This window comes from Paralichthys olivaceus, chromosome 16 (assembly GCF_024713975.1).
Source record: "Paralichthys olivaceus isolate ysfri-2021 chromosome 16, ASM2471397v2, whole genome shotgun sequence".
NCBI lineage: Eukaryota > Metazoa > Chordata > Actinopteri > Pleuronectiformes > Paralichthyidae > Paralichthys > Paralichthys olivaceus.
Window position 1 is genome coordinate 10004260 of NC_091108.1, and position 27254 is coordinate 10031513.

At 43.0% G+C, this 27254-nt stretch overlaps 2 protein-coding genes across 7 annotated transcripts in view; one reads left to right on the forward strand and one right to left on the reverse strand.

Moving 5' to 3' along the window:
- Positions 1-10624, forward strand: part of znf521 (zinc finger protein 521) — a 91182-nt gene extending 80558 nt beyond the window's left edge. For all 6 annotated transcript variants that reach the window (XM_020103719.2, XM_020103727.2, XM_069510983.1 and 3 more), the window contains one exon: positions 9175-10624. In XM_020103719.2, the coding sequence (XP_019959278.1) occupies positions 9175-9204 (30 nt within the window). In that variant the 3' untranslated portion in view covers positions 9205-10624. The remainder of the gene's footprint in view (positions 1-9174) is intronic.
- Positions 10625-19113: 8489 nt separating this feature from the next.
- On the reverse strand, positions 19114-24109 carry LOC109638818 (histamine H3 receptor-like). Its single transcript, XM_020101967.2, has 3 exons — positions 23781-24109; positions 22885-23051; positions 19114-20210 (listed from the first exon to the last, which is right to left on the reverse strand). Exons 1-3 carry the CDS (start codon positions 24025-24027, stop codon positions 19458-19460), a joined length of 1167 nt encoding a protein of 388 aa, XP_019957526.1. The 5' UTR covers positions 24028-24109; the 3' UTR covers positions 19114-19457.
- Between the last annotated feature and the right edge of the window lie 3145 nt (positions 24110-27254).

Sequence of the window (27254 nt, forward strand, 5' to 3'; positions counted from 1 at the left end):
TATGCTCAACCTTTGCCATGCTGCAGAGGTAGTCCCATGTGAGTGCATGCTCACACTCTCTTAAAGTACTTATAGACACAAGTACATATATTGTTTCCTATCACATGCATATGGAAATAAACAGTGTCAGTTTTCAATTGTGACCAGCTCAAGGCTCTTTATTTATTTTTTTTTTCCATCTTTATTTTAGGATGCAACTTCTAAAGTTTGCAATCTTAGATTTGCCTTTTTCATTGTCTATAGTTAAAGCCTTTGACAAACAGTGTGGGTTGGAGTCTTGTTTTTAGTTGTTGTTTTTTGCGCAGTTGCCATTTCCCATGCATCACACTTCAAAATGTCTCACTGACATGGGGCAGTCGTTTGTCAGTCCGTCTGAAGTGGAGCTGTCTTCCAGCAGCGAGAGGAGAGCAGGCTTTCTCTCTTTGCCGGGTCTTGAGTTTGGAGTTTCTCCCTATTTCTCCCTGACACTCTTGTCCGCTCGACGGCTGCCTGGGCTCCTCATCTCTCACAGTAGTCGGAGGGGTCAAAGGGCCAGTGCAAGCTGGGAGAAGGAGCGGCGAGAGGGAGAGCTGCCACGGCAGGTAAAGGGAAGCAGGAACGATATTTTATTAATTTGCTGCTGAGATCCTGAAACAGACCAAAGGCTGTGACAGGTATCCAGTGCACCGCTCCACTCTCTCCCCCACCGCCTCCCCCCGTGAACTCTACCCTGCGAGGGGCTAGCCAATTTTCGCCAGCCTGTCGAGATGGATGATGGGAGAGCATCCGTCTAATCAGCCCTCCCAGGACCCCCCGCCCAGCCGCCCCCCTCAGACCGGCCAGATTGACTGACTCCTGGGCCTGTGTGCCCCAGAATCCAGATTCCAAAGGAGAATAATCTCTCTCTCTCTCCCTCCATTTCTCTCTTTCCTCTTTCTTCCGCAGACAAAAAAAAATAAGCACTGAGATGCATAGACCACCGTTCCCCTCAAAACTCTCCAGAGGTCTCTTCTCCACCATCACACACTCACACAGCCTCCACCCTGCATACCCCTCTCCCTCACCCCATTAAAATATGGAGCAAGTCTAGATATTTCATGAGGTGCTGATGGGGAGGGCAAGTGGGCTGGCTGTGCGGCGCTCTCTCTGACCCTCAACTGCTGGCCACCCCTTGAGCAACGGCGAGGCAAACCTTCACTATTCACTCTCACCAAATATAAAATCCACCGTCCTCTCGTTTTAACGGCAGCTGTCTCCTTATGAGAAAAGAAAATGTCCCAGGGTTCCAGCAGAGGCCACGTTGCAATGTGAAACTTGATAATAAACTTCCTTCTCCCTCTGCGTTGGCTTCAGATACAGTAGCTTTTCACACTGCGGAGAGAACTGAGCCACTGACAATGCTGCTAGGCTGGATTAATTAACCAGATTCATTAACTGATGAATGCACAGTATTAGCCACAGCTTTAATCTGACATTTCTCTGAGTGCAGTTCATTTGTGAGGAAACGCACAAGTTTGTCTCCTCCGGCGAGGCGGTGCACCGGAGAGCTTCGATCGGAGACGTCTCTCCCACCGATGCCGCAATTCCTCCACAGACGAGACAATGAGATTGAAGTTACACAACAGCAAAGATGACATTATTTTTCCTGCGCGTGATTCCCTCGTCCCTTTTAAGCTGGGCTGTCTTTTATTCCCCTCCATCCACCAATTTCATTATCATTCGTCGGAAGTGACACGAGAATGTAAGTCATGTGTTAAGTCGTGCCGCGATCGACGGAGGAGTGGAGGGACCGGGGTACTCTGTATGACTTCTCCCTCCTCTCAGACGCCCGCAGGACATGTACCTTAATTGGAGTGTCTTTTAAAAGGATTCCTTCAAAGACAATCCAGAGCTGCGCGGCCTTAATGAGTGCTGAAAGTGACAAGAGCACATCTGCATCATGTTCTACTTCCCCACACAAATGAGATTCTCCTCTCCCCGTGTGATAGCCATTATTGCCAAGCTGTGACCAATTCCACTGTTTTAATTAAGCATATTTATAGGCTTCATGGTCACCGGGTCAGAGTAAACAGCTATGTGTGTCATAACGTCTGCCTGAGACGGAGAGAAGGGGAGAGATGGACAGTCTGAGGGAGAGGAGGCAGCGGGAGAGAGAGCAACATAGGAAACAAGGATATGGGTTACGAAATCAGCGTAGTGTCTTTAGTGATGTTATTATAGGCTAATACACTAATTTGCTTTGTTTATTCTATGAAGGATGACTACTCTATATTGTAGGCATTTATTTACCCCAAATAAACAATGTCACTGTTCAGTATGAAGCACAGAGACTTAATTCCCAAGAAGTTTTCCTTTCTCATCTTTTTATTTTTTATTTTTGTGAATTTTAAAACATGCCCCCAAAAACCGCCCCAACTGCCCTGCGCCCCAAACACGTGGTACGCTAAGCAAAGCAAAGCGTGTTTGTCCCTAAGTGGCTCTCAAACGCCCCGTTTCCTCTGAATATCTTGATCTGCCAAGTGTGACAGCTCCTCACGCTTTTGAAAGTCGTATATATATTTATTTCCTTTTATTTGACAACTTGTTTTTTTCTTCATCACCCCAGGTGCTCGCATTTCTGTCACCATTTCAAAAAAGTTGCACTACAAAATAAAAGAACAGTGAATTAGAGAAGAAGAGGAAGAAGAAAAAAAGAGAGGCGCTGTTTGTGAGGCGCCATCATTAATATTTTAGCTTATTTATAATTATGTACAACACTGTACACACACTGCACCGCACTGTAAACGGGGACATAAACACTCTTAGATGACTAGTGATGTTTCACAATAGTAGTGTTCTAGTTTTGTAGGTGGATCAGAATTAGACAGCATGACAGACCTAATGATCCTGGGAGGATATCCTTTTTCTCAGCATGTGTGTGTGTGTGTGTCTGTGTGCACTTCTGTGTGTGTTCTCTATGTATTTGTCTTTGTCTCTGTCTCTCCCGGGGTCTGATATGTGCATGCAAACATATTGTCTGGAGGGAGACATGACAAAAACTCCCAGAAGCCTTTGAGCTGTTCCCTTTTTTTTTTTCTTTTTCCTCTGTTGCACCACTGGGGAAAGTTAAATCCAAACAAAGAGGAGACGCTTGGTTGTACTGTGCTAGAATCCATCACCGGATCTCTCCCTCAAACATGTCTCCTTTACTTTTTGTTAGTTGACTTTTTCAGCAACTTTGATAAAACAAAAACAAACAAAAAAAAACCATTTAAGACGCTTCTTAGGAAATTCACCACAGGTTTAATTTACCGTCTGCAGTGATTTGATTTTTGAAGTGTGTCTTATGCTGCTGTTGTTGTTGTTGTTGAACAGAAAAAGCAGCAGAGGCCAAAATAAACAAGCATTAGAACAATTATTCCCTCTTGAATTTAATATTCACAAACACCATAAGTAATTTAACTCTTCGGTTTTGGGGAAAGGATGAACGACAGCGATTGTCGGTCCATTAAAAGCTCATTTTACGATTGCGCTCCTCCGTTTCAGTGGGATAACATGAGAGTGCAGATCGGCTCTCACTTTCTCACAGAAGCATGGAGGAAATATAGTCCTCAAAAAATATCCACATCCAGCAGCACACGAGAGGGAGGTGGTGGTGTTGGTGGCGGCAGTGGTGGGGCGGGGGGGTTGGGGCTGTAGGATGCTCTGTAGCATCCCTAGTCAAAGTCTGTGCCCGACTGAAGTGGTTAAATGTGAGAGTAATTGTGTTTTGTTTCTGGGACTGACATGTGGAACCCCATGGACCCCATCTCCCTCCCAGTGACAGGCAGAGATCCTCCCCCCTCGCTCTGTCTAATTAGAGGATGTAGCCCAGGGCTCGTGTCCCAGGAAGACCCATCCCCCTCCCAAGATGGCTCCCCAAAGAAAGCCCTTAATTGGGTTCTTTAGTCATAGTCTTCATTTCGGCTGGAAAGGCATCTGTGTGTTGCTATCACCTCAGAATACAGTTTGTATCGCTCTCTTGTGTTTTTTTTTTTCTCTCCTCTTCCTCTCCTTTCTCTCCTCTCCCTCTCGCTGGTCCGCTCTCTATTGCTTTCCCGTCGCTCCCTCTCCCCGTCTCCCACTCTCTCCTCACTTAATGAGGCCCCATAATAACACAGCAGTTGTGCAGTTGTTTTGCTACCTCAGTCAAACAGCAGGATCACTGCATAGTGTGTTTCTAGTACCATTCACTTGTCTACTTAGACAAGGTAATGAGTATCATTTGGAGCTACAAAGCACCAGCCCACAAAAAGGGTGGTCCGTCATCTCCGGTTACACCTCACAAGTACTTGGTCGGGGTAGTTAGACATCTAATCAAAGCGTTTGAAGACTTATGGATTTATGATGTCTTTAACAAGCGTTCAGTGTGGACACACAACAACACACACGCGGAAGACATCGAAATCTATCGCTGTTGTCACCGTATGGCCTGGCGCTGTTACTGTATATGACCACGGCTCCCCTGGTACCTCACTTCAAACAAGACAGTCTGTTACCAAGGAGACGGGGGCCAGTTGTGGCACAACAGTGTTTGGGGTCAACCCTCCCCACGGCCTGATAAGTGATGACTGTGGAGAATGCCAACCACCGTATTATTTATTTATTTGATTGTGTTCCTTCATTGGCTAAACCAGGCAGCAGTAAGCCTGGCCTGAGGTCAGAGCAGGAAAGGATTACTCCCTCAGTGGACCGGTCAACGGTAGGAAATGCACAAAGGGAGGGACTGAGTCAATACCGGGCCGAGTTCAACACACCATTAAAGATCAAGGCAGGATGCGGCGTGCTTCGTCTCTCCTCCGCGGCGGGTTCGAGCGATAAGAAAACACTTTTCACAGTTTTCACTAAAATAACCCAGAGAAGTCCATCATTCCGTCTTTCAATCATCACACAAACATAAATGTAATTTCCTTGCTCGGAGTCACCCGGCAGCTTGGCGCCTCGGAGACAGACCACAGGTTCTTTGTTTTAGCATCATTAGGTGACGTTGTCTTATGCGTTAATTAAATTCCTGAGTGATGACTACGGCTACGCGCAGGTCTCAGTGGTTTTGTGCACACTCCCTCTGCTCCAGATGCAGCTCTCCACACTTATACTGCACATGTCAGGCAGAGAAACTGGGGTCTGACTGATAAAGGCTTTTAATCAGAGCTTAGAGGGGGATGTTTACGATATTCTGACTCCTCTTTTAAATTTTGATTATAGATAAACCAAATCAGACACTTTAGCTGCAGGGGTTAAAATGAGTGTGCTTAACTCTTCTAATTAAATAGTTTCATTAATGACTAATCCTCACTGTAAGTAACACTTACTTGACTCACTTACAGACCTTCATTACAGAATATGACTTTCAACATTTAGTTTGAATTTCTTCTTTTGGCAGCACTAAATAATTGATCATTTCAGTATTTACAGAGAATATCCTAACTTTGTCTTTATGTGTGGTGTTTCCAGTGTTGTTGCTGTTTTACATATTGCATATTACAAACAGAACAAATGTTCTGTTTTGAGTTGTGAAAACGTATAAAATTACAAAATGATGCATTATAACTCCATCATTATCAGTTCTATAGTTGTAGTGATTGTGTCTTACTGGCTTTTTGTAATGCATTAATTACACTTTAGGATAAAGGCAGTGTGTGAAACAACTATTACATTTTGAGTTGTATAGTTTTTTTCTTTGCACTAGCATCCCTTCTTAGTATTCATGGCTTTATTAAGTGTACCAATTTAAATTGTTCTGATAATATACATAATTAGCAGTAGTTTGTTATGATTTTAGGATGCAGCATTAGTACCTGAGGTCCACATAATGCGACACATTCCCACTGGTCGGCTCTAAACTCGTGTAAAAACACACTGTTTGTCTGAGAAACCTTGAAGAGGCCCTGGCCTAAAAAGCTGTTATTGCCCACTCAGCGCTCTAACCGCTCGATAAAGGCTGGGTTTAATGTTACATGCTGGAAAGCACCAGGTGGAGGCGCAGACACGATGTACTTAACATGTGCTCTGCAGGTATTAACATTATGCTAATCAAACATTGTTAGCGTTGCGATTAAGCTTTACATCCTCTCTCTGTTATGTTGGACAATGTGAAGACTGTCTTTAATGCAGCAAGATCAGATGAAAGAGGGGATGTGTCTGCTAGTTCACCAGTATCGCTCTGTGGAGCTGATGTAAGAGGTGCACCTCTGTTGCCTCACTGGAGACCGGGTGCTATCGATGGAGACCGGAGCAATGGGGAACGACATAAAGAATGATTAGTTAATAAATCAACTCCCCAGCCTACTTGCACTTTCCCGCTCTCTGCTCTTCCCCAATCGCTCCCCATTTTTTCCCTCTCGCTGTCTGCGGCGGCGTTAAATTCCTAAGACATATTGCACCTGTTTGCATGGGTACACAAGACCCCTGCTGGGTGTTCTCCCTCCTCTTCCACTACCCCTGAGGGCGTTGCAGTAGGGTGATGTAATCAGATGAAAGTGGTGGTTTAACGGTGGCACAGAGCCGGTGAGAGAACAGGAGAGGAGAGGAAGAGGCTCGCTCCGAGCCAATGCAGCCAGTCTTCATAAGGGAGAAGCGGGTGCGCATTATTGATCAGAGCAAAATTTAATTTAGTGGAGAATTGACTGCTGTGGTTTACCTGAATGCTGCTGGTAACTGGGCCCTGCAGCAGGCCTGTGTGGCCAGCAGGTGGTTGAAAGGATTGAGGAGGAGATTAAGGGTTGGAGAGAAGGGAAGGAAATGGATGACATGGGGAATGGTAGAGTTTCTGGGGGAATTGGATGGCATTGAAGGAGGGAGTTAGGACGAGAGCTAAAAGGCTTAATGGAGGGCATCTAATCCTAAATTGCGGTGATTCTGGTGTGACACCATTAGTGACATCCTTCTAATGGAGAGCCAGACATTTCGGACAATTTCTTGCATTAGGTCTTTCACATCTAATTTGACACTTTTGGTTGTCGGTATTAGACTTATGAAGAGGTGCTTAAAGAATTAAGGACAAAGATCGGAGAGTGAATTTGCACCCCCTCTTTCACACTCGGTACCCACACACAGAACAGTTTATAACCGCTCTGTGGAGTTCACTATCCACAGAGATAAAGGTATCTCTTTCATTTTATTTTAACGTTTTATTCCCCCCCTTCTTTTCCTCTATTTCCCTTTAGTCTGCATGGCTGCCACAGCCACTGAAGTCGTTTAACACCGTCCTTGAGAAAGCCCTCAGTGAGAAAACTCCTGGCATGTTTAAGGAAAAGGTAGAATGCAGTGTGTGTCAGACAGAGCTGGGACATGCAGGCGGGGGGGGGGGCATTCCCCAGAGGGGTTATTTTCCCCTCTAATAGCTGTTACGAGCCCTACATTATATCCAAGGAGCTACGTTCCTTTGGGGTCCACACACACACACACACACACCTCGACGCACTGGCACACTCACACAAAGGCATGCACACTCAGTTGAGAACAAATTTTCTCTCTCTGTTTCTCTCTCTTTCACATACACACATATACAAAGACACACACACGGGCACACACACACTGAGTCCTAGCCGCTTTGCTCTCCCCGTGTCAATATCCTGCCATTTGAAGTCACGTACTGCAGGGGCTTCTGGGAGTCGCCGAGGAGCCAGGCTGACGGGTAATGGGCCGCATTCATTAATAAGGTTGCCGTGCTCCTGTCCCTCCTCAGCAACGCCAAGGATGTCTTCACCGGGGGGTAGGGGGAGGTTGGTGGAGTGCGAGGAGTGGGGAGGAGGTGAGGTGAAGAGAGAGAGAAAGGGAGAGAGAGAGAGAGCGTGCCCCGTGGGGAGTTTCCTCCCAGACTCACTTAAAGGAGCTTTATTTCAGCAAGAGAGGAGAGTGAGGCGGAGGAGCTGTCTGGGGCCGCCTCTTTAAAAAAAAAAAAAAAAAGGGAGAGCAGGGCCCAGGCGAGCCACGCTAACCCTTACAGGGGTCACACTCCTGCTCCCCGTCAAACAGCTTATTACCCCACCTGTCGGGAAGTAATCGCCCTAGCTGAAAGGAAAGCCGTCAAGGTGTTTAAATGCTTTATATGGAAGCAGCTGAAAGGCTAAAGAGGGAAGGAAGGAATGCAAAAAGGGCTAATAGTTATCTCGCTGCACTGCCTGAGGGACCCCGCACCAACACGACTGAAGGTGACTGCTTTGGTAAACCCTCCCACAGAGGTTGCAGTAATCATTTTAGATCGCATCTCTCTCCCAGTTCCATTTTAAAAAACTAGTAAAGCAGTTGAATTTATTTTTTTTCTCGTTCCCTTCATTCTTGCACCTATTTTCAGGACAAAGTGAATGCGTGCACCGAGGTGTGTGTGTATGTGCTCATGCATGCGTGCTGATGACTCTGTGACAGGTGTGTCTAGTCCATGCCAGTTTAGAGAGTCCAAGGCCGTGTTTTAAACAGAGCGCAGCAAGTGGGGCATGTAGTTTGCATTAAAGGGATTAGCAGTCACTTCAAAAGATGACCTGGATTCAGCCCACCAGGGACACCAGTTACACACCCCCTGGTCCACACTCCCTTTAAAGAACCTGGCACAGCTGCCCCACTACAAACACTCTCAATGGTCTGTGTGTGTGCCTGCATAAATTTGGGAGATGCAGCAAAACAGAGCGATGCTGTCAGCTTGTTATCCTGTCAGAGTGAATTTTGCACCTTTACATATTTGCAGACGTGTGGGGGATCAAATCGTCAACAGCCCTGCACCTGCGCCTGAACAACTTTTCTGTTTAGCGCTGTACGTCTGCAGCAGCACGTTCAATACGTTTAAGAGTCAAAGGAAGATGTTTCATCAGGCGTGTCAGTGCCATGTTATGGATTTGTTTCCATGGACACAGGCTTTGATCAGACGGCAGACTGTCTGAGGAGTGGGATGTTATCTATCAGTGGTCTTGTGCTATCCATAATCCCAATGCGAGCAGCCATTGATCCACATGCAGGTCTGATACCTGTGTAATTTAATTGGTTGTGGATAATGAAAACTTAATAATGACGATGTACAAATGTCAAGATAATCAAAAGACATTCCCTGTCAATCGCAGCAACAGCACCGGCGCTGGTACGGAGCGGGAACACTGTCTGCTTTATGAAAGGAAAGAAAAGTGAAGAATGCTCTTGTTATATGTGATCATAATGTTTTCCCCTTTTCTCTTTGTGTCCTCGCAGAACCACACGTTGACTCAGCACAGCAGCTAACATGGCAGAGATCAGCGGCCGGAGAAAAAGGATCACGTGATGCAGAGAATGTCTGACCGCCAATTACCGTCAGTGCAGTTTTCCACAGACTGTCTTGCACTGAACTTTCAATTCAGTTTCACCACAAGGAACCACGCCACAGCAAGAGAAAAAAAAGAAGCAAAGAAAATAAAAGAAAGAGGGGGTAAGAACATAAAAGAGCCCTCTCCGTTCTTTACTGACCATTATTTCAAAAATAAAGAAAAAGCCAACTTGTTTGTACATAGAATTCTTCATGTGTTGCTTAACTACAGCTATATTGCAATCTTATACAGTATTTGCCAATGTACAGTTCAAAATGTTTGTCCAAAAAAGAGAATGGGGGGGGGAGAAAAAAAAAAATATCAATAACATTGTTAATCAGACCAGATGTGACTCAACCAGTTGTTTAAAGGAGAAACAGGGAGCCGCTGAGAGTGTAGGGAACTGTAGGAACCGGACTCTTTTCATCAGCGCCGCTCCTATTGGGCAGTATGTCACTCTGTATCCAGACATGGTCAATCATTACGGGGTAGAAAAACTTGATTCACCAGCAGAGGCTGAGATCTTGTCTGTGTGTCTGTCGTAACACGGCTATACCAGAGGACCAGCTGAGAACGGCGGTGCGACTAATCTGCGCTGCCTGTGCTGGCGTTCAGATGAAAAAGAAGAAGAAAAAAACAAACAGCCAACACAGAGAAGAGAAAAACAGGACAGGATGCTGATATATGCAAACGCAGTGACACAGATTTGGAAAAGGCTAGTTCCTCTGGTTGGCTCGTGAACAGAAGCTCCCATGTGGCTCTCAGAGCATGGGGGAAATCTTCAGCCCACTGACTCAACCTGTACATTTCTGTTGTTAATGTTTACTGCTCTTTGAAGCCTGGAGATTACTGGATTTTTTTTTTCTTTTTGGTTATCTCTACATATTTTTCACAATGGGGGAGTAAATCCATTCGGATTCGGGGTCATGAAGATTGAACGCAATTTCAGTCTGTCTCGGGGATAAACCGTAGTTACAGAACTCGGTCCCTGGCTCTCCTGGAGAGTGCCCGAGTGCTCTTCTCCCCTTTTTTGTTGCAGTATCCCATCATTCTCCACTCAAGCTGGAAGCCACTGTGGCGTTGTGGCACCACACAAAACTTTAAACCATTCTGTTATGTAAATGTTTTGCATTCATTGAACCTGAGATGCACTTTTGTATGAAACTTTAATGTTTTGACATTTTGACTGAGAAATGTTCGTACACAGTTTACAGGAAATCACCATCTCCTGCAGCTAAAGGACAGTTATCTCCGATGTTATTAAAATGTATTGTACAAATATGGAGTTCTGTATTTGGCAGACCTCGTTTTTTTTTTGTGTTGCACATGTGATGGAAATATTAAAAACTGTATGAGGACATGGCTCAGACGTCCCTTTATTATCGATTTAAAAGTGTGCACCAGTCAGTGTGTGTGTGTGTGTGTGTGTGTGTGTGTGTGTGTGTGTGTTTGCGCACAATTAACAGACAAGACCTATGACAGCATAAAAGCGATCATCATCAAAAGCTTACACTGCTTTTTTTTCATTGTCTCAAATTGCATCCTATTTTTCCTCGCTCCCTCGTGGCTCTCGCTAACGAACATCTGAGCATCTTAAGGGAGGTCTGTGTTATTAATGACTCCATTACCCATCACCCTGTGCGGTCCCATTCTACACACCCTTGCGCTAGGTCTATTTAGGGAGCCTCCAGCACTCCGGGGGACCGAGGGAAAGATTCTTCTGCCTTTGCCGGATGGGACAAAACCCATGCAGCAACATCTGTCTGTCTCAGCGAATGATTCATCAGCGGTGACACACGCGCAGCATAACATTTGTTGAAGCTTTCGGTTTTGTTTTGAAAAGGCCCTGCTGCCGCCCGCAGCACTGTAACGTTATACTGTGCGTAACAAATGATTGTAAAAAAAAAAAGCAGATTTTTATTTGGAGTTTTATATGGGAAATACTTTATGTTGTATGCATATTCTAACATAAAAAACAAGTAATATTGTTATATAGCCAATACTGGTGGGATCATATTATAGAGTAAAACATAGCTTTGCTCCCTCTGGATGAGGGATAATATTAAAGCTCATTTATCACTGATCACAGTGTTTTATCAAACATCAGGCGCTCTGAAGTTTGTCTTTCTGAATATTTCAAATGAGCACGTTGCCTGTCATCTGTTAGCTTTTTATTACATTACTATAATGAGGATCAGATGAGGAATGGACCAGGCCCTCGAGCGGCGACAGACTTCCACACTGGAGACGCAACCCCCTCGTCCAAAAGCAGAGATGGTACGGTCCAACATTAACTGTCATACTGAATGCAAGCTGGGCATCCATTAAACAACTTTGCTAGCATCTACCCGTGCCAGGCACTTTTAATAAGCTTCAAGGGCATTTGAACGGGTCCAGAACTTTGCTTTGCCAGAGATGGACTGGCCCACATCATCCATTACATTAAATTGGGTGGCGGCCTCCAGCTCATATTTATGATTTAATTAAATTCACTTGTGAGGCGTATCAGAACCACTGCGGCCTCCCTTTTAAAGCCAGCCTAGGCAGCAAAACACACACACACACACAAGTGCATATACCAGCGTTGTGTTTCTGACACTCGCCCAAGTGTGAGACTTTGTGGGCGCTTTGGCAGGGGCGTTCTCAGGGGCTCATTTAAAGCGATATAATTACTCAGCCCCCAAGTATTCTTCCATCAGAAAGCAGCAGAATAGATGGCTTGTTCGGAGATAACTTAGCCCGGCCGATCCTCTGCGGTGTCGTCGCCTGAGCGTAACCTCGATGCAATTGGCACTGAACGCTGCTGAGAGCCCGGCCAGTCCTCTGTGAAGCTGGACAGCCGGGCCAGATGTTTGGGAGTAACGGAAATGCCATTGTTCTCGTCCAGGTTGTGCGTAAAATGGGATTTTGGTTTTTTTTATTTGGCCGTCTAATACCCATAGTCCTCTGGAGGGAAAGTGGCAGCCTCGTGTTAAGACTTTATTAAAGAATTATGAGATCCCACTGAACCTGCGCAGTATGTTGAAAGCTTAGTGCCACTTTATCCAGTGCGAACATTCAGCCCAAGTATAAGTCTGCGTTCAGTGCTTGTCCCATTGTGTTTGAGTGTCCTTGCTCTTCTTTGGTTGCAAAAATTTAGTTTGGTGAAAACTCCACATTGTTAGGCTGTGCATTCCTCCCACAGAAGGAGACCTCTGAGACCTCTTATGGCATTCAATATGTGCGCCCAAGCATGAGATCCAGATCCATTTGGCCGGGAGATCCGCTGGGAGTGTCTGGGGTAACCCAATCTCTCACACCGGCAATTCACATCCAGAGAGCCATCTTTTCATTTCAGAACTGTGTCAGCAAAATGGACGTCCTAAACATCAGTATGTAGCCCTGCCATTGTGTTTGTAGACAGAGCTCAAGAGTCTTTCTTATTGTCGTTTGTGTATTTTCTGTGTAGTTTTGTGCACATCCCGTTTCTAGGTTTTTAAAGTGTAATTGCAGGAATAATAATAATGAAAAAGTTTTGAAAGTTATGCATCGTCGTCCTCAGAGATAAGTTACTTTAACGATTTTTTTTCTGCCACTGTATCGATGGCAAAGACAGTAATAATTACCGCCTTCTCTGTGTTTGTTAGTTAACAAGAGAACGCAAAAACTCCTGGATTGCATTGTGGGTCAGGGAAGAACCCATTACATATTGGTGCAAGTCCAGATCAGGGGACAGATTTTTCACTTTCAGGGAATAATTAATGCATCTGGATGAAAAAATCAGGCATATAGTTGAAATTGATATATTTTTTAAATGTAATTTATAATAATTTAATGCTGGTTGTTTGAAGTCTGTTGGGCCTCGGTGCCATTATCATTAGAAAAGTGGGCCTGGAGATGTGAATAGCACCATCAGGTCTTTCTCAGAATATCCACCCTCTCCCAAACTTCAAAGTTCATGTACAAAACTAGAACATGTGAATAAATGTATTTTTAAAAATAGAATATTGATTCAGTGCTGACTTGTTTCAGGGTGATGCATTTTTAATTTCCAGCATCCATTTTATAAACTATTTGTCCCTTTCAGGGTCACATGGGGACTAGAGCCAATCCCAGCTCACGATGGATAAGAACCAACCTGGACGAGTTGCCAGTCTATCAGCAAGTTCGCACACATATAGACAAACAAAACGCAATCACACTTTCCCCTCCTCTGCAGCCCCTCCTAATGATCCCCCCTGTCTCCTGAACTGGGAGAGCTGAAGGTGAGTATCCCCCTCCAGTCATCTCCCTCTGCCTCACCAAGACAGACACTTGAAATAGACAAGGCACTATATCTTTTTTTTTTTTTTTTTTGGGGGGACGTGATGGGGGAGGATTTTCAAAAATGTATTAAACACAAAGCAATAAAATATAGACCAGGTGGGGTCAAATTCACTGCAACTCTCCAGGCTCCATAGCCAGTGTGGCTGGTGTGATGAGATGAGGACAAAGGAGGAGAGTCTAACAAGAGGAGAGAAAAAGGGAAAGAAAGTATCAATAATGCAGCGTACACTGTATACAGCTGACAGAGAAATGGAAAACACACTGCCTGAGAGAGGGAGAGAGAGAGAGACAGAGGAGGAGGAGGAGGAGGGTGCTCTGAAATTCTGGACCGAGTCATTTTATATCATAAGTGCCAGAACATGAAATTCATTGGTTAAATAAATTGATTTCATTGTCTGCAGTTCAGGTGGGTCAGTGCGTTGTGTGTGTGTGTGGAAACACGTGCAGGAATTTCAGGGCAGATTTCTGCACTTTAGTCTGTTTAATGTATTTTGCCATATTTTTATAATACCGTTATTTTAATGCTGACATGCAGTTATCTTTACGGACAGACACCTGAGACGAAAAGTCGTCTTCATCTCCTTTTTGATCGTCAGTTTGTTGGCGTTTATTACCTCTGGTTTCATCTGTGTTTGTGTTTTTGTCTGATTGTCTGGACGGATTTCCTCCAAACTTGGTCCAAAGATGCAGTATGGGTCAGGAATAGGACGGATACAGTAATTTATTTTCACCATATTTTTAAAACATTTTCACTGATTTCTCAGAGAAGAATCAAGCATGTTTAGGGGACTGATATTTATGACTGTGCAATTTGTTGCTGATCCAAATAAAGCTCCAGATGTAGTGAATTTAAATGTGGTCTCATAAGGGGACTGTTGGGCCTTGATGGAAAAATTTGCTCTAAGCTCAAAATCATCTGAAACCTTTTTATAAAATGTTATTTGGTTGAGGTTTAAACGTGTGTTAGTTATTTTCAATGTTATTTAAGTCGACAATGCAGCAAATAATCACCGTCCGTGTATGTGAGCGCCCTTTTATTTTTAACAATCTGAGATGTCAGTTAAACGTTGCTTCATGTTTAAAGTTTGTGTTTTCCTCCTTTTTTTGATTATTGGTGACAAACTATAAAATGTTTCAATCTCGCAGTAATCCCCTCGCTCTCTCTTCACTGTCGCCCTCTTTATCTTTTCTTATAATTTCATCTCCTTTATTTATTTTTTTAAATCTGGGGCTTCCCGTTCACTCTCATCTTCCCTCACCCACGTCGGTCCTCGTCGCTCTTGCTCCCCTCCCCTTCTCCCCCCTTTGCATCTCTTGTATTGTAAACAGCTCACAAAAGCATGACAAGGTCTCTGCTCATGTTCCCCCAGCCTCCCTCTCTGTTCTCCCAGCTATTTGTTATTGTCTCCCCGCTATCGAGCGTGTTTGTCTCCATCACGCTTTCTTTAGTCTGTTTTTCCTCTGCGTCAGAAAAGCAAAAGTTAATTAAATATGGAACGAGATGGAGCAGCATCTCTTTAAACCATCATGTCATTAAAATGGCATCCCTGGGAGATCAGCTTAAAAGGAGTCTGAGAACAATGTCTTCCCAGTCAGATATTTATGGGCCTGGTTATGTAAACATGCTCCCTTTATTCTCTATGTATATTTCATGTAATTATCACTTTTTGTAGCGCATCCCCCTTGAGATTCGTAGAGGCAAGAAGTTACTAGGGGAATGTCATTAGAAGAGACTATTGTTACTGCGCTGCTATGATACTGCACGGCTACATTCTCGTCCTGGTGAAACCTTTTATCTATATTTGACTTCATCATATAAAAATCATCAATGTCTTGTTGCAGCTGCAGCTGCGACTCAGAGCTCATGGCCCCACTCGTGCACTCTGCAGCTGCCCGTCATTATTATAACCAAGAAAAACACTGACTGAGGCATTCGACAGTATTTTACCTTGCACTCGCAGTGTGCATGTGATCTGGATGCAAGGAAAATTCAAGGATGATTTACAGGTTATGCAAAGAAAACCTTGACGCCCAGTTGATGCATGAGCTAGAGGAGCTGAAGATGTGGCGTGAACCTGATTCAATGGGCAGCGGCAGAGGCCGGCGACTTGTGCTGGAAGGCCTGGGTGCCAGCTGACGGAAGCTGCTAATTAAGAGGGCTGGAGAGCCAGTGGGGGGGCCTTATGAAACAGGGGCACCTGGGTTTCACAAGAGGGGGCTGGGTATCCATCACAACTCATCTGCGTTGCACGGGAGAAGACGATAGTTTGCTGCAGCCCTGTGCCACGTTGCACTCTTTCACTCAGGCATGATGTCAAATACGGCTCACACAAAAGCCCCCTCCCCTCTCCGCATGTGCCGTCACAGAGGGAGACGTTATTGCATGGCATGATGAAATTGTACATGTCAAGGTGCATTTCATTCAAGCTAAATGCGGCGAAATGCAGATGCAAACAGAAACAGCTGTGTACAGACGCGGTCGAATACACATAACGTAATGTAAAAGAAAAACTCACTGACACTATATCTATACTCCCACGTGCATAAGGTAATGCCCCGCTCATTTCCATTGTTCCCTGAGTCTTCTTCGCTGTCGGGTCAAAATGTCTCCAAGTAATCTAACTAGCTCCGACTTAAGGGACAATACAGGGTCTGCCATGAGTTCTGTCATTACTGTCTTACCCACCAGAGGCAGATACAGCTCTCGACCACCACTGAACCTGCCATATTGCTATCCAACCTGACCCCACAGATGCAGTAAACCTAAGTGAACCATAGTTTCCAAAGTCGACAGCAATAACCACTGCAGAATTGCTTTTAATCAACGTCTGAAATGAGGGTGACTTGAAGCGTCGCCCCATGCTGATTAAATGTAATTGTTTAATTGCCAAGTGCTGGGAACCCATCCTAAGAGGATTCCAATGGAATTATTTAATCTCTAGTCAGGAAGTACACTGCAGGAAAAAAGCAGAGGGGGGAAAAAAAGATGGAGGAACGGAAAAGGCAAAAATTAAGCAGAAAATCTGTTTTTCTATTTCTTTTTGAGTTCGTCCCTCATGAAATATTAACGGTGGTTTACTGCTTGGGAAGTGAAAAACAGCCTATGATGGATACAGAGTATTTTCAAAAGGGAGGTCACAGTTTTAACCTGTATCTGCAGACTGAAGTGGTTTGTTCTTGACTGCAGATTCACTTTTATGTTGCAGTTTTACTCCAGAATACCACAAGTGTAGCATATTGCATACTAAATATTTAAGTCAGACATTCAGTGGCTTCATTACACATCTGTCACCTTTTATCTATTGTGAGGATCAGATCTCTTGCCAGGTTTGAAAACAAGAACCTCCCAGACTGAGTCTCTGCTAATGGGGCTCTTTAAACTTCAGGGGCACAGGTGAGCTCTATTTAGGGTCAGAGCTTTTAGACACTTTGCTTGGGGGTCACAGACATCCAAACCTCCCATGAGCACTTTCACTCAGACACTAAGAGAGGGGGGGCTAGTAGGAGAAGGATTTAAAAGACACAAATTATTATTTCTCATCTGTATTTTTGATGCTGCAACTCCTCCTGGACCAATTTAAGCTGCCATGATCCCCAATACACCCTCAGCTGGTGGCCAATTGCTTTGGCACACCCGCCACGACATTTCAAATCTATCAAGAAAATCAACAGCAGTCGTCCTGATGTAACTGCACAAGGTGCGAGCGCTCCTCACAGTGATAAAGCTCTCGCTGTCGCATTTAGATACATAGGGAGTAAACCCAGGGATTGCCATTCTGCTGATAAATGCAGTTCTGTCATCCCAAGGGAAATGTGCCTGCATCCCTCTGGTCACAAAGTGCCGCTTCTGTCCCCCCACCATGCCACGGGCGGAGAGGGAGCGGGGGGGGGGCCTGCTCCCTGCAGCTGTGCCCTTATTCCCAGCACCTGACCAGGAGCCCAGATGTGCACGCAGGCAGCAGCAACAATTTGAGCAATGTAAGTCCCCTGTGGGACCCAGGCACCTGCAAACGTAACCCTACTATCTAACATGATGGCATAATTACAGGTTTAATAAGTCTGCATCTGGTAAAAGCTCATTTAATCTATCACGTCACACCTATACCCAGACTGGAGAACAATACAAAATACAAAAATGATATTGCACTCTCAGCATTTCATCTGCACATCAACCTACAGCCTCTCTGCACTTGGCTTTGACCCAATTAGCCATCAAGTAGACAGCAAGTACACAGCTTAACGCTACCATTTGTGTGCTACAATAATACATAGATAAAAAATAAAAGTATCACACTATAATAATTTCATATCAATCTAGGCATATCGAGTAAAGGGATGTGTTTATTTTCCAAAGATAAACAGAACAATGAATAATGCATATTTACCAAGTATTCACACAATAAAAGAAAGAGACAACGTTCATGCTATCACTCTAATATTTCATTCACACAAATAGTTACAAAATAGTATAACAAGGCTTAAAGAGTATATAAAACGACTGCTTAAGCATTGGACATATTGAAACCATTGTTTTTTAATTGTATGGGTTACGTACAGTGAAATGATTCACTGTTAGAGAGCAGCATCCAATTTTATAGACCTTTAATTAAAATGTTACATTCTTCTATTACAATTTTGGATCGGTCAACATCTGGGTGCAGCAGCATTTAACTGACAAGTCAAACACAAACTGTAAAGTAAAACAGTTTATGGAAACCCTATTTCTAATAGAGTGTGTTCACTCCATGATGAATCCTCAGTCACTGCACACACTGTGAAGGTTAACGGTGACATCTAGTGGCACAAAGATGCAGTACACATACCCGCTCCTCAATAAAATGGTGTTTTTCATACCGTTGATAAATAAGTCGCTTCTCTCTCTCTAAACGCTTTCTGTACAACAAACGTCTTATTTGATTATATTAAATTGTATTGAATATTCTACACTATGTTGATCAGGGCATAACATTGAAAATGTTATATAAAAATAAGAGATGGTGGTAATGGTATTGCTCCAATAACAATGTGATATAGTTAAATGATACACATTTAAAATATATATATATATATATATATATATATATATTCATGTTTTGTTTGTACTGCTTTTTCTATATTACTGTAAAAAGATCTATGTTTTCAAACATGGGTGTGAAGAATGATCAAAAATGGTTTACTAATGTCATGTAAATAGCCTATTGTTAGGCTTCGGTAAGACGTTTCATTTCACTTACAATGGCACTTGCATTATTAACACTGTATTTCTGTAATAGCAGAAGGAAGATGTCACAGTGAGATCAATATAATGAGTGTAAATTCTAAATAAAAGTAGTTTAACCTTTAATGTTTGATAACATAGCCACAAAATTTCTTATTAGCCTGCAACAGTTATCTTTCATTTCCTAGAGAATATCTGTGGACAATTTATGAGCTAAATAATGAAGAAGTCAGTCAAGGAAATGCATTTCATTTCTATCGACATACACGGTACAGTACATACAACATAACTGACTGATTTCATTGTTAAATTGTCTGCGTGATATTTATCAATAGGCCTTGAACAATGTTTCCGGTTCCATTTTGCTGTTTCTTTGCTCCAATCCAAAGCCAACATAGCACTGATACAGTTCTGACAGTAAGTGAAAACCTGTGGTAATCAGTATCAGTAAATATGTATTAAACTTTTGTAGGCATCATAAGTATTTTTCGCTCTATGAAGAATGCTTGACACATACTTTATATATGAACACAATGACTCAATAACATCATACGGTGCAGCACCAACATTATACATCCAAACACAATGGAGGACCGTTCATTATGGTCTGAATGACACACTGTGTTGCACAGTTTGTAGCTTTGCCACATTATTAGTTCCTGCGCTCGTCATTGGCCAGCACGAGGGACAGAAGATGACTGAGTATTGTGCCGCTTTGCACACAGGATCTTACTGAAGGCCCTGCGGAAGCTGCTGTGGCAGAGCGGGTACAGGAAGGGGTTAATAGCAGAGTTGAGCCACAGGAGCCAGAAGGTGACCTCGTACCAGTGATGCTGGATGCATCGCCCTCTGCAGGCAGCGCGGATGATCATCAGCAGAGTGTATGGTGCCCAGCAGATGGCAAACACGCACACTATGATGGCAAGGGACTTAGCTATTTTCTTATCCCTGGACAGACGGCTAGGCATGGCCACCCTGCTGGTGGAGGGATCCAGTTTACCCAAATTGGGAGAGGAGGTCTGGGAGTGGAAAGAGCCTCTTACAGCCAGTTTCATCCCAAACCCCCAGTTGTGGGAGATGGGGATACCTTCCCCCTGGGTAGAGGCAGGTTCGCTCATTTGAAGGTGTAGCTGCACCTGCCTGCTCTGGAACCTCCTCCTGCGTATGCTGAGGTAAATGCTGAGGTTGAAGAAAGCCACAGAGATGAAGGGAGAGAAAAATTCCAGCATTGAGGCGCTCAGCAGGAAATACCAAGAGTAATAGAACTCCGCGAAGCACTCGTCCTTTGGCACACGGCTTCTGCCCACAGCCAGCTCCCAAAATATGATGGCTGGGCCGTACAGGACAAAGGCCAGGACCCAGACAGCAGTCATCTTGATTATGGCTTGATGAGTCATGCTCTGTCTGGCACGATAACTGACCTGTAGTAAACATAAGCACAAATCATACAGTATATCTGAGTACCATCGCCAGGGTTGAGTCACTCCATTGCTGAATTCTCTATTGTTGCAGAAATACATTCAGGACAAAATAACAACTGAATAAACAATTGCCTGATCAAGCAAGAGGGCAGTCAAAAATAAACACAAGTAAAGTTATATACCATGCAGTACTTAGAATGTAAGGAGATATAAAACATATAAATGGAGTGAAAACTAATATGTACAGTGTGAACATATGTACAGTGTAATAGATTGCACATAAGCCATTGAATTTCACAGACAGAAGTGAATATTGCTCAGTTAAAAAGTGAAGTTAAAGTGCATTAGTCCGTTAAAGTAAACAGCTGCAGGAAGGAACAATCTAGAGATACCTCTCGCTCAGACCCTTAGGGTGGGTCAGTTTGTCACTGAAGGAGCTGCCCAGTGCTGTGATGGTGTCCTGCAGGGGGTGGGACTGGTTGTCCATAAGAGATGACAGCCCAGCCATCATCCCTCTCTGTCCCACCACCTCCACTGCTCCCAGGACCAAGCTGGCCCTCCTCATCAGTCCATCCAGTCCCTTCCTGTCAGCGGTTGAAATGCTGCTGCCCTTGCAAACCACTTCAAAGAAGATGGCTGCTGCCACAACAGAGTCATAAAGGGTCTTCAGGAGCGCCCCCTGTACTCCAAAAGACCGAAGTCTCCAGAGCAGATACAGTCGACTCTGGCCTTTCTTATAAAGTGCAGTGCACGATCAGTCTAGTCCTGTGTACTGCTCAGGTGAACACCCAGCTGCTAATAAAAAAGTCCCTGTCTCAAAGAAAACATGTGGAAGGTTTGATAAAGTTCTGTTACCCTACGTCCTCGAGAGACGCACACGTGACATTTCGGTTGTCCAAATTTCTGTATCTTAGCCTTCCTGTTATTATGCTTGTAAGTTTAGAGTTAAAGACATTGGCTTATTTGTGTTGTTTAATTAGTGTAAGGACTCCACATATCTAAAAATGTTTTGTAAGGTAAGTTTTATGTGTTTTAATGTAATTTCTCATGTGCTCTTTATTTTGTTGTACACATGGGCAGATCCACGGGCAGGGCCAGAGGGGGCACTGGCCCCAGCTGAGATCAGATTCACCTCTGAAGTGCCCCTGTCCTGTCAGTAATATTCAAACTCTTTTACTGACAACACTAACAATATATATGACTAGTTGTTTTTGAAGAACAAAATGTGCTTGAACAAGAAACTATTTTCAAAATGTATTCACTGATTTGTGGTTTTGCTCAAAGCCCTCCAAAGATACTCATGGTCCTATCCTTTCCATTGAATTAATCACAACACAAACATTGCTCGATGCCACCGGTTACATCAGCGTCACATCCTGTGTCCACGTTCTTGTTCAGCGGACACCAGACTTGACGACCTCTGCAGCTGCTTTAAAGATATGACACTGTTCTGAATTAAGATGATGATGACTCGAAATTTCACATTATCTTTTAAAATTTCTCCATTCCTCTCGAGGCCTTGCAGGATGAATCTTAGCGTCATAATCAAACCTATTGACATGATGTGATATTTTCTCTCTATTACTGTGCAGTCAGTGTTTAGCCTACATGATTTGATCTAACTGCCGTGTGTACAAATCTAATCTGAATCCATATTTTCTTTTGGAAAACAAACTTTGTCCTGTGACTGTTGATGATATTCTTTGTCTTTCGATGTTCAGAGAGAGAGATGCTCTTAGGAAAATACTGCTTGGCTGCCGGTGGCCTGCTTCTGCTGATGATTGATCTCTCCAGGTTGGAAGGACCATGGCACGGAGGAGGATCTCTATGATCAAAGCTAGCTAATTAAAGAAGAGGCTCTCTCTCTCTGGTGTTATTTGTATTCATTGCTCTGATGTTAAGTGTTTGCTTGTGAAAGGAAACAGAACACTCTCTTTGTCTTCTAATGCCAAGCCTCATCCCACCTCTGAGTTAATACGAGGCGGATGGGATACAGTCAGCCGGCTAATGCACACACAAGCCTCAACAAAAGAGTCAATGGGGCTAACAGCTGTAAAGGTTTGGAGATACACGCTAAATACCAGATTTGTGCAAACACAGCCAGAAAAAAGGAAATCAACATCAATAACTATGAATCTCAGAGAAATAAATCAGTTGCATGGATGAAGTCTGAATTATTTAAACCTGCTTAAGTATAAATTAAAAAAATATTTGATTAATTCAAGTGTAGTCATAAAATCCTTTCAATTATTGACAGTCGTGAGTTTTTTTCCACTTATTTTCTGAGACCCAAAGTCAAAATGTGGCTTTTTTTTCTCTTCATCATGGGGGAGGACTATAATTAGGGGTGGCACTGTGCCTGAGAGGGTCAGGAATGATTAACCTCTGCAGATGGGCACATTTTGGAGAGTGAGGTGGCACTGCCCCTATCAATGACCTGAGAGACTCACCAGTCAGAAAATGAAGCCACGGACCACAAGCAGTGAGCATTTGACAGTTTGACATTATTCTTCAAGTGCTTCATTCAAATGTGAAAAAGGTTTTTTTTTTTCTCAGAGTACTCTGGCACACCTTAATTTGACAATCTCATTTCTGTTTGTGCCACAATCCCACATTCACATTGATGTCCCTGTGTATTGTTTAGTGGGTGTGAGGTACAGGATGTTCCACTCACTGCTCTGGTGACTGACAGGAAACGGTCGTAGCTGATGAGGACGATGTTGAAGGCAGAGGCAGAACAAAGCAGGTAGTCCATGACCAGCCACAGTTTACACAGCCCTCGGCCCAGCGTCCACCGGCCTGTGAGGATGTACGGGATGTAGACTGGGATGCAGAATGCTCCTGCAGAGACACATATACAGGAGAAAGATCAAAAAGTAAGGTTGGGACTATTATCAATTATCATAATATAATAGCACCAATATCAAAATAACAAATGTTCTATACCTATATATCGCTATATTATTTATACATTGTGTAAGCACGGTGAGAAGGTGTAAACCATAATTTATCTATCACAGAAAGAATAGTTTAAAACCATAACCTTTACCAAGGAGCAAAAAATCGGTGCATAAACTTGAGAGAAATTATAATTTGACATTTATCGCGATAATCATCAATATCAACTGATTAATTATCTTATGTCATCTCATCTTTATCTGCACATTTTCAGCAATGTGACGTAATACACACTTCAGACATGTCCTCCTGTCTGCTCCATTGTGTGTTATAAACTTTTTATTAAATCAGGTTTGTCATCACTAAATAAGGAGGTTGTATGCAAAGTTAACTTTAAAGGAAGGAAGGTGAGTGGAAAAGAAGATCAAGGAAGGTTTACCTGTTGCAAAAGTTAAGCATTAACATTGCAAAGAAAGAAATGCTGCTTAATGTGGTACTGTTGAATTCGGTGGTGCACATCTGGCACAAGCAGAGCAGCATCGGATATCTTTCAGATTTCAGCATCATACAAGATTTAAGACAGAGACAGCACATCCATCATTTGAAATCCACTCTCCATCCACTCTTATTTCAGCGTCTGTAAAAAAAAAAAAGAATCATGTCTGGACTTACCTACGAGGAAATCTGATATTGCCAAATTGAGGAAGTAGTAGTTGCACTGTCTTCTCAAACTCTTATCCACTTTAAAGGCAAATATGACCAGCGCGTTCCCCAAAACTATCACAAGCACCAGAGTCACCATCATCACCATCAAGACGACAAACGTGGCTCCTGAAAACACGAAGCTGCCCTGGAATCTAGTTGAGGCGCCGTCAAAGTGGTGCCAGCTGGAGTTGAGGTCTGTTTGCTCCTCCGACATGGTCCTGGTGGTGAGGCGAGGGGGGGACGAAGCGCTCCGCTCGACCTGCAGCGAGGATTAAAAGCCAGCAACAGGTGCCAGGCGCATGAACGTTACATCCAACAAACAGAAACTGAGCTCAGTGGCCGAGAAAATCCACGAGAGAGCGCACGACACCTCTCACAGAACTGCTGCACACGGTGGATTACGCATTTTACGCACCGTTGAATGAGGATCAATGCTCTAAACCAACGTGGAAGAGAAGCCTATATTTTATTACACATATTAAAGTAAGAGTCAGTGTGATATAAGACTTTTATACTTTACAAAAGTTTGTTTTATTGGTAAGAAATGTGCGTTAACACACATTGGGGATAGGAGATATGATATCCCCACACTTTGGTTAATGCTAAGAGACACAACACACTTTATAATTGTCTGTAAATTGCACTGCAAACTCAAACACGGGGTTAATTCATTTGATTTCGCTTTAACGTAGACTCCACTCATGTCTTATTGTCACTGATGAAATTCATTTATAGAAACTGTATGTTTGATTCACAGGTAGACACAGGCACCCACATCAAGATGCATTTCGTATCTGTATAATATACATAGACACCCATGCATGAATGGAACAGATAATTTATCCAGACAAATATCACCTTTCAGCAATGAACAATAGGGTTAACCCTAACCCCATCCCAAAATACACATGATAACACCTAGAAATAAGATGTGCTTTTTGAATTTTGAGATTAACTGCCCTACAAAAACTAAAAATGTATTTTTACATATTCATATATCTGCTACACACTACCAGTGTAGCATCATATCATATTATTCCACATGTTTTTGCCTATCTCAATAGAACCTTATGCTAATGCACAAATACAGTTTTACACTCTCGTACAATCATACAACTGCACTTGACTTAAATAATGTTTTTTTTATACAAACAATATTTTCCTGTAGTGAAAGGTGTATATAATGTATATATTCTGTTGGGATTTTTTTATGGAATTTTTTATTCTTTTGACTTCTTTTATTTTTAGTCTCTTGTCCATCTCATTCTGACCAAAATTTCCCCAGTGTGGGATCGATTAAGTTTGATCTTATCTAATCTTATCTTATCAATCAAATTTAATTATATATATTTTATAAAGGCAGTTTACCGAGACCTTGAAGAGAAACCCAACTGAGAAAATAAACTGTGGAGAGAAAGGAAACCTCGAGCAGAAGCAGACCCGTGTTTCTCTTGACAGTTTTGACATTTACCATTTTCCCCAAACAACATTTGTATGTTGGGTTACAGACGTATTTTCCAAAAATAATCAGATTTTTTCAACTCTCTCTGTTTTCACCTCCCATCCTGCCAACAGCCAGTGCCTTTTATTGGGACATACTGGAGTTCTCCTACTGAATACCACTGAACAGTTTTACCAGCAGTGATGAAATATGTTTTAGTATTCTCATCTGTGGCTCTTCAAGGTCTAGCATGAACTTGGAATTTGTATATTTCATGTTCCTGGTTTGTGAGTGTGTGTGTGTGTGTACAACCCCCTATAGACACAGACAGTGGGAGAAGCTTCAGGCCTTATTTGCATTCTGACACTATCCTGTCAGTCCCCCAGCTGTGGTCCGAGAGAAATGAGAAAGGCTGCAGAACAGTAGAAGTGACTGAAGGAGCCCAGCTTGAATTACTGTTATTTTCTCACAAATGGGACTCACCACCATCTCTCGGAAGTATAGTCACAGCACAGTTGCAACACAAGAATCCACTGCAGACAGCAGCACATGGCAAGTGTGGGAGTTTTAATGCAGCTTCATTCAGACTCCTGAATAGCATTGTTCACAATAAGCTCAATTAAAGTGAAACGTCTGTCCAAATCATTGTTTTCTAGAAATTTGATCATGGCAGCTTTTGCAGCTTTTCTCAAATTCATTCCTTTGTAATTTATTTGCACCATCATATGTCCCCGTTTCCACTGTCTGGGTGTCAGTTTTGACAAAAGAAGAAGAATTGAGCACTTGGCACTTATGTGAGGAAAGCAATTTGTGCTTGTGTTTTTCACATCGGTGTGACGACTCGGATACATCTTTTTGAATAAAACATAAAACAACAAAAATAAAAGGTGCACACGGTAGGATTTCCGGATTTTTGTGGAATTTGAATTATATACTGAATATGAACATAAAGTATGTATGTGATACGTCTGCCCTCCTTTTACTGTATAGGATGACTGGCAATATAACAAATGACAAGTAAGAATATTCCATATTTCAAATGTCTCAAATCCTGTAAAATTGCAAGTCCTCATATTCATCAAATTATCCCGATAGGACCAAACTAAAATTCAACATTCAGGTCGTTTCTGGCTGCCTGTAAACAAGGCTAATGCTATAGTGAAACACCCGTTAGTTGCAAATGTCAGTTATTCAAATATGCAACAAAAGCACAGAGACATCATGGGAACTGGCATCGTGCCGTCATGGAAACTAATGCACATGTTTTGACACCAGCGCTGCACTATTACTGCACTGTTACACTTTTCACCCCAAAAATTTTTTTCCGTCTGCCATCGTGAAGAGCAAAGCACAAATTGTAACTGAAAAGCTCTCCAGGACAGATAAAACGTTGGCATCGGTTTTGCTCTTGTTTTAGATTTAATCTTATACTGGAAAGGACATCAAATTGAATAAGTGTGTTACATAATGCAGAGATCATACAGGTGAATCAACCCAGCATTGATATTAACTCATCAAAGGTCAGTTGTTCCTGGTAATAAGAGAAAAAATCGAATATTTCAAAAATCATCCCCAAAGCCTGAGGTGTATTTGTTAAATATAATATTATTTTCTCTAAATAAAATCTGTAAAGAGAAAAAAAACTGCACACATTGAGCCAGCAAGGTAAGTGTGTCAGGGAAGCAATCAGTTCAGCAGGTGCACTGTGGCTGGATTTGGAAATTCAAGTGCAGTGACTCATCTGAATATGGAGGGTACTCAGACACAAAGCAGTGTCACAGAGGGTACACACAGGCTGTAGTGTTACCGATTATACTGTGCCCTGCTGTGGCTCTCCATTACTCCAGGACTCAAGTGTTTGTGTTTGGATGCTGGGCTGGAGTACTGATGATGCCATACTGTAACAGTGCATCGATCTAAAGTAATCGCGGCTAAAATTAAACGATAACGATAATCTTTTTGAGGCAATATTCATAATAAAGTGAGTTATGATTTACAAA

Coding starts and splice junctions, on each gene's coding strand:
- LOC109638818 (XM_020101967.2), bottom strand. CDS start 24,027: ATGTCGGAGGAGCAAACAGACCTCAACTCCAGCTGGCACCACTTTGAC. Junction 23,052..23,780: donor AATATCAGATTTCCTCGTAG/GTAAGTCCAGAC, acceptor GTGTCTCTGCAG/GAGCATTCTGCATCCCAGTC. Junction 20,211..22,884: donor TCCTGTCAGTCACCAGAGCA/GTGAGTGGAACA, acceptor TGTTTACTACAG/GTCAGTTATCGTGCCAGACA.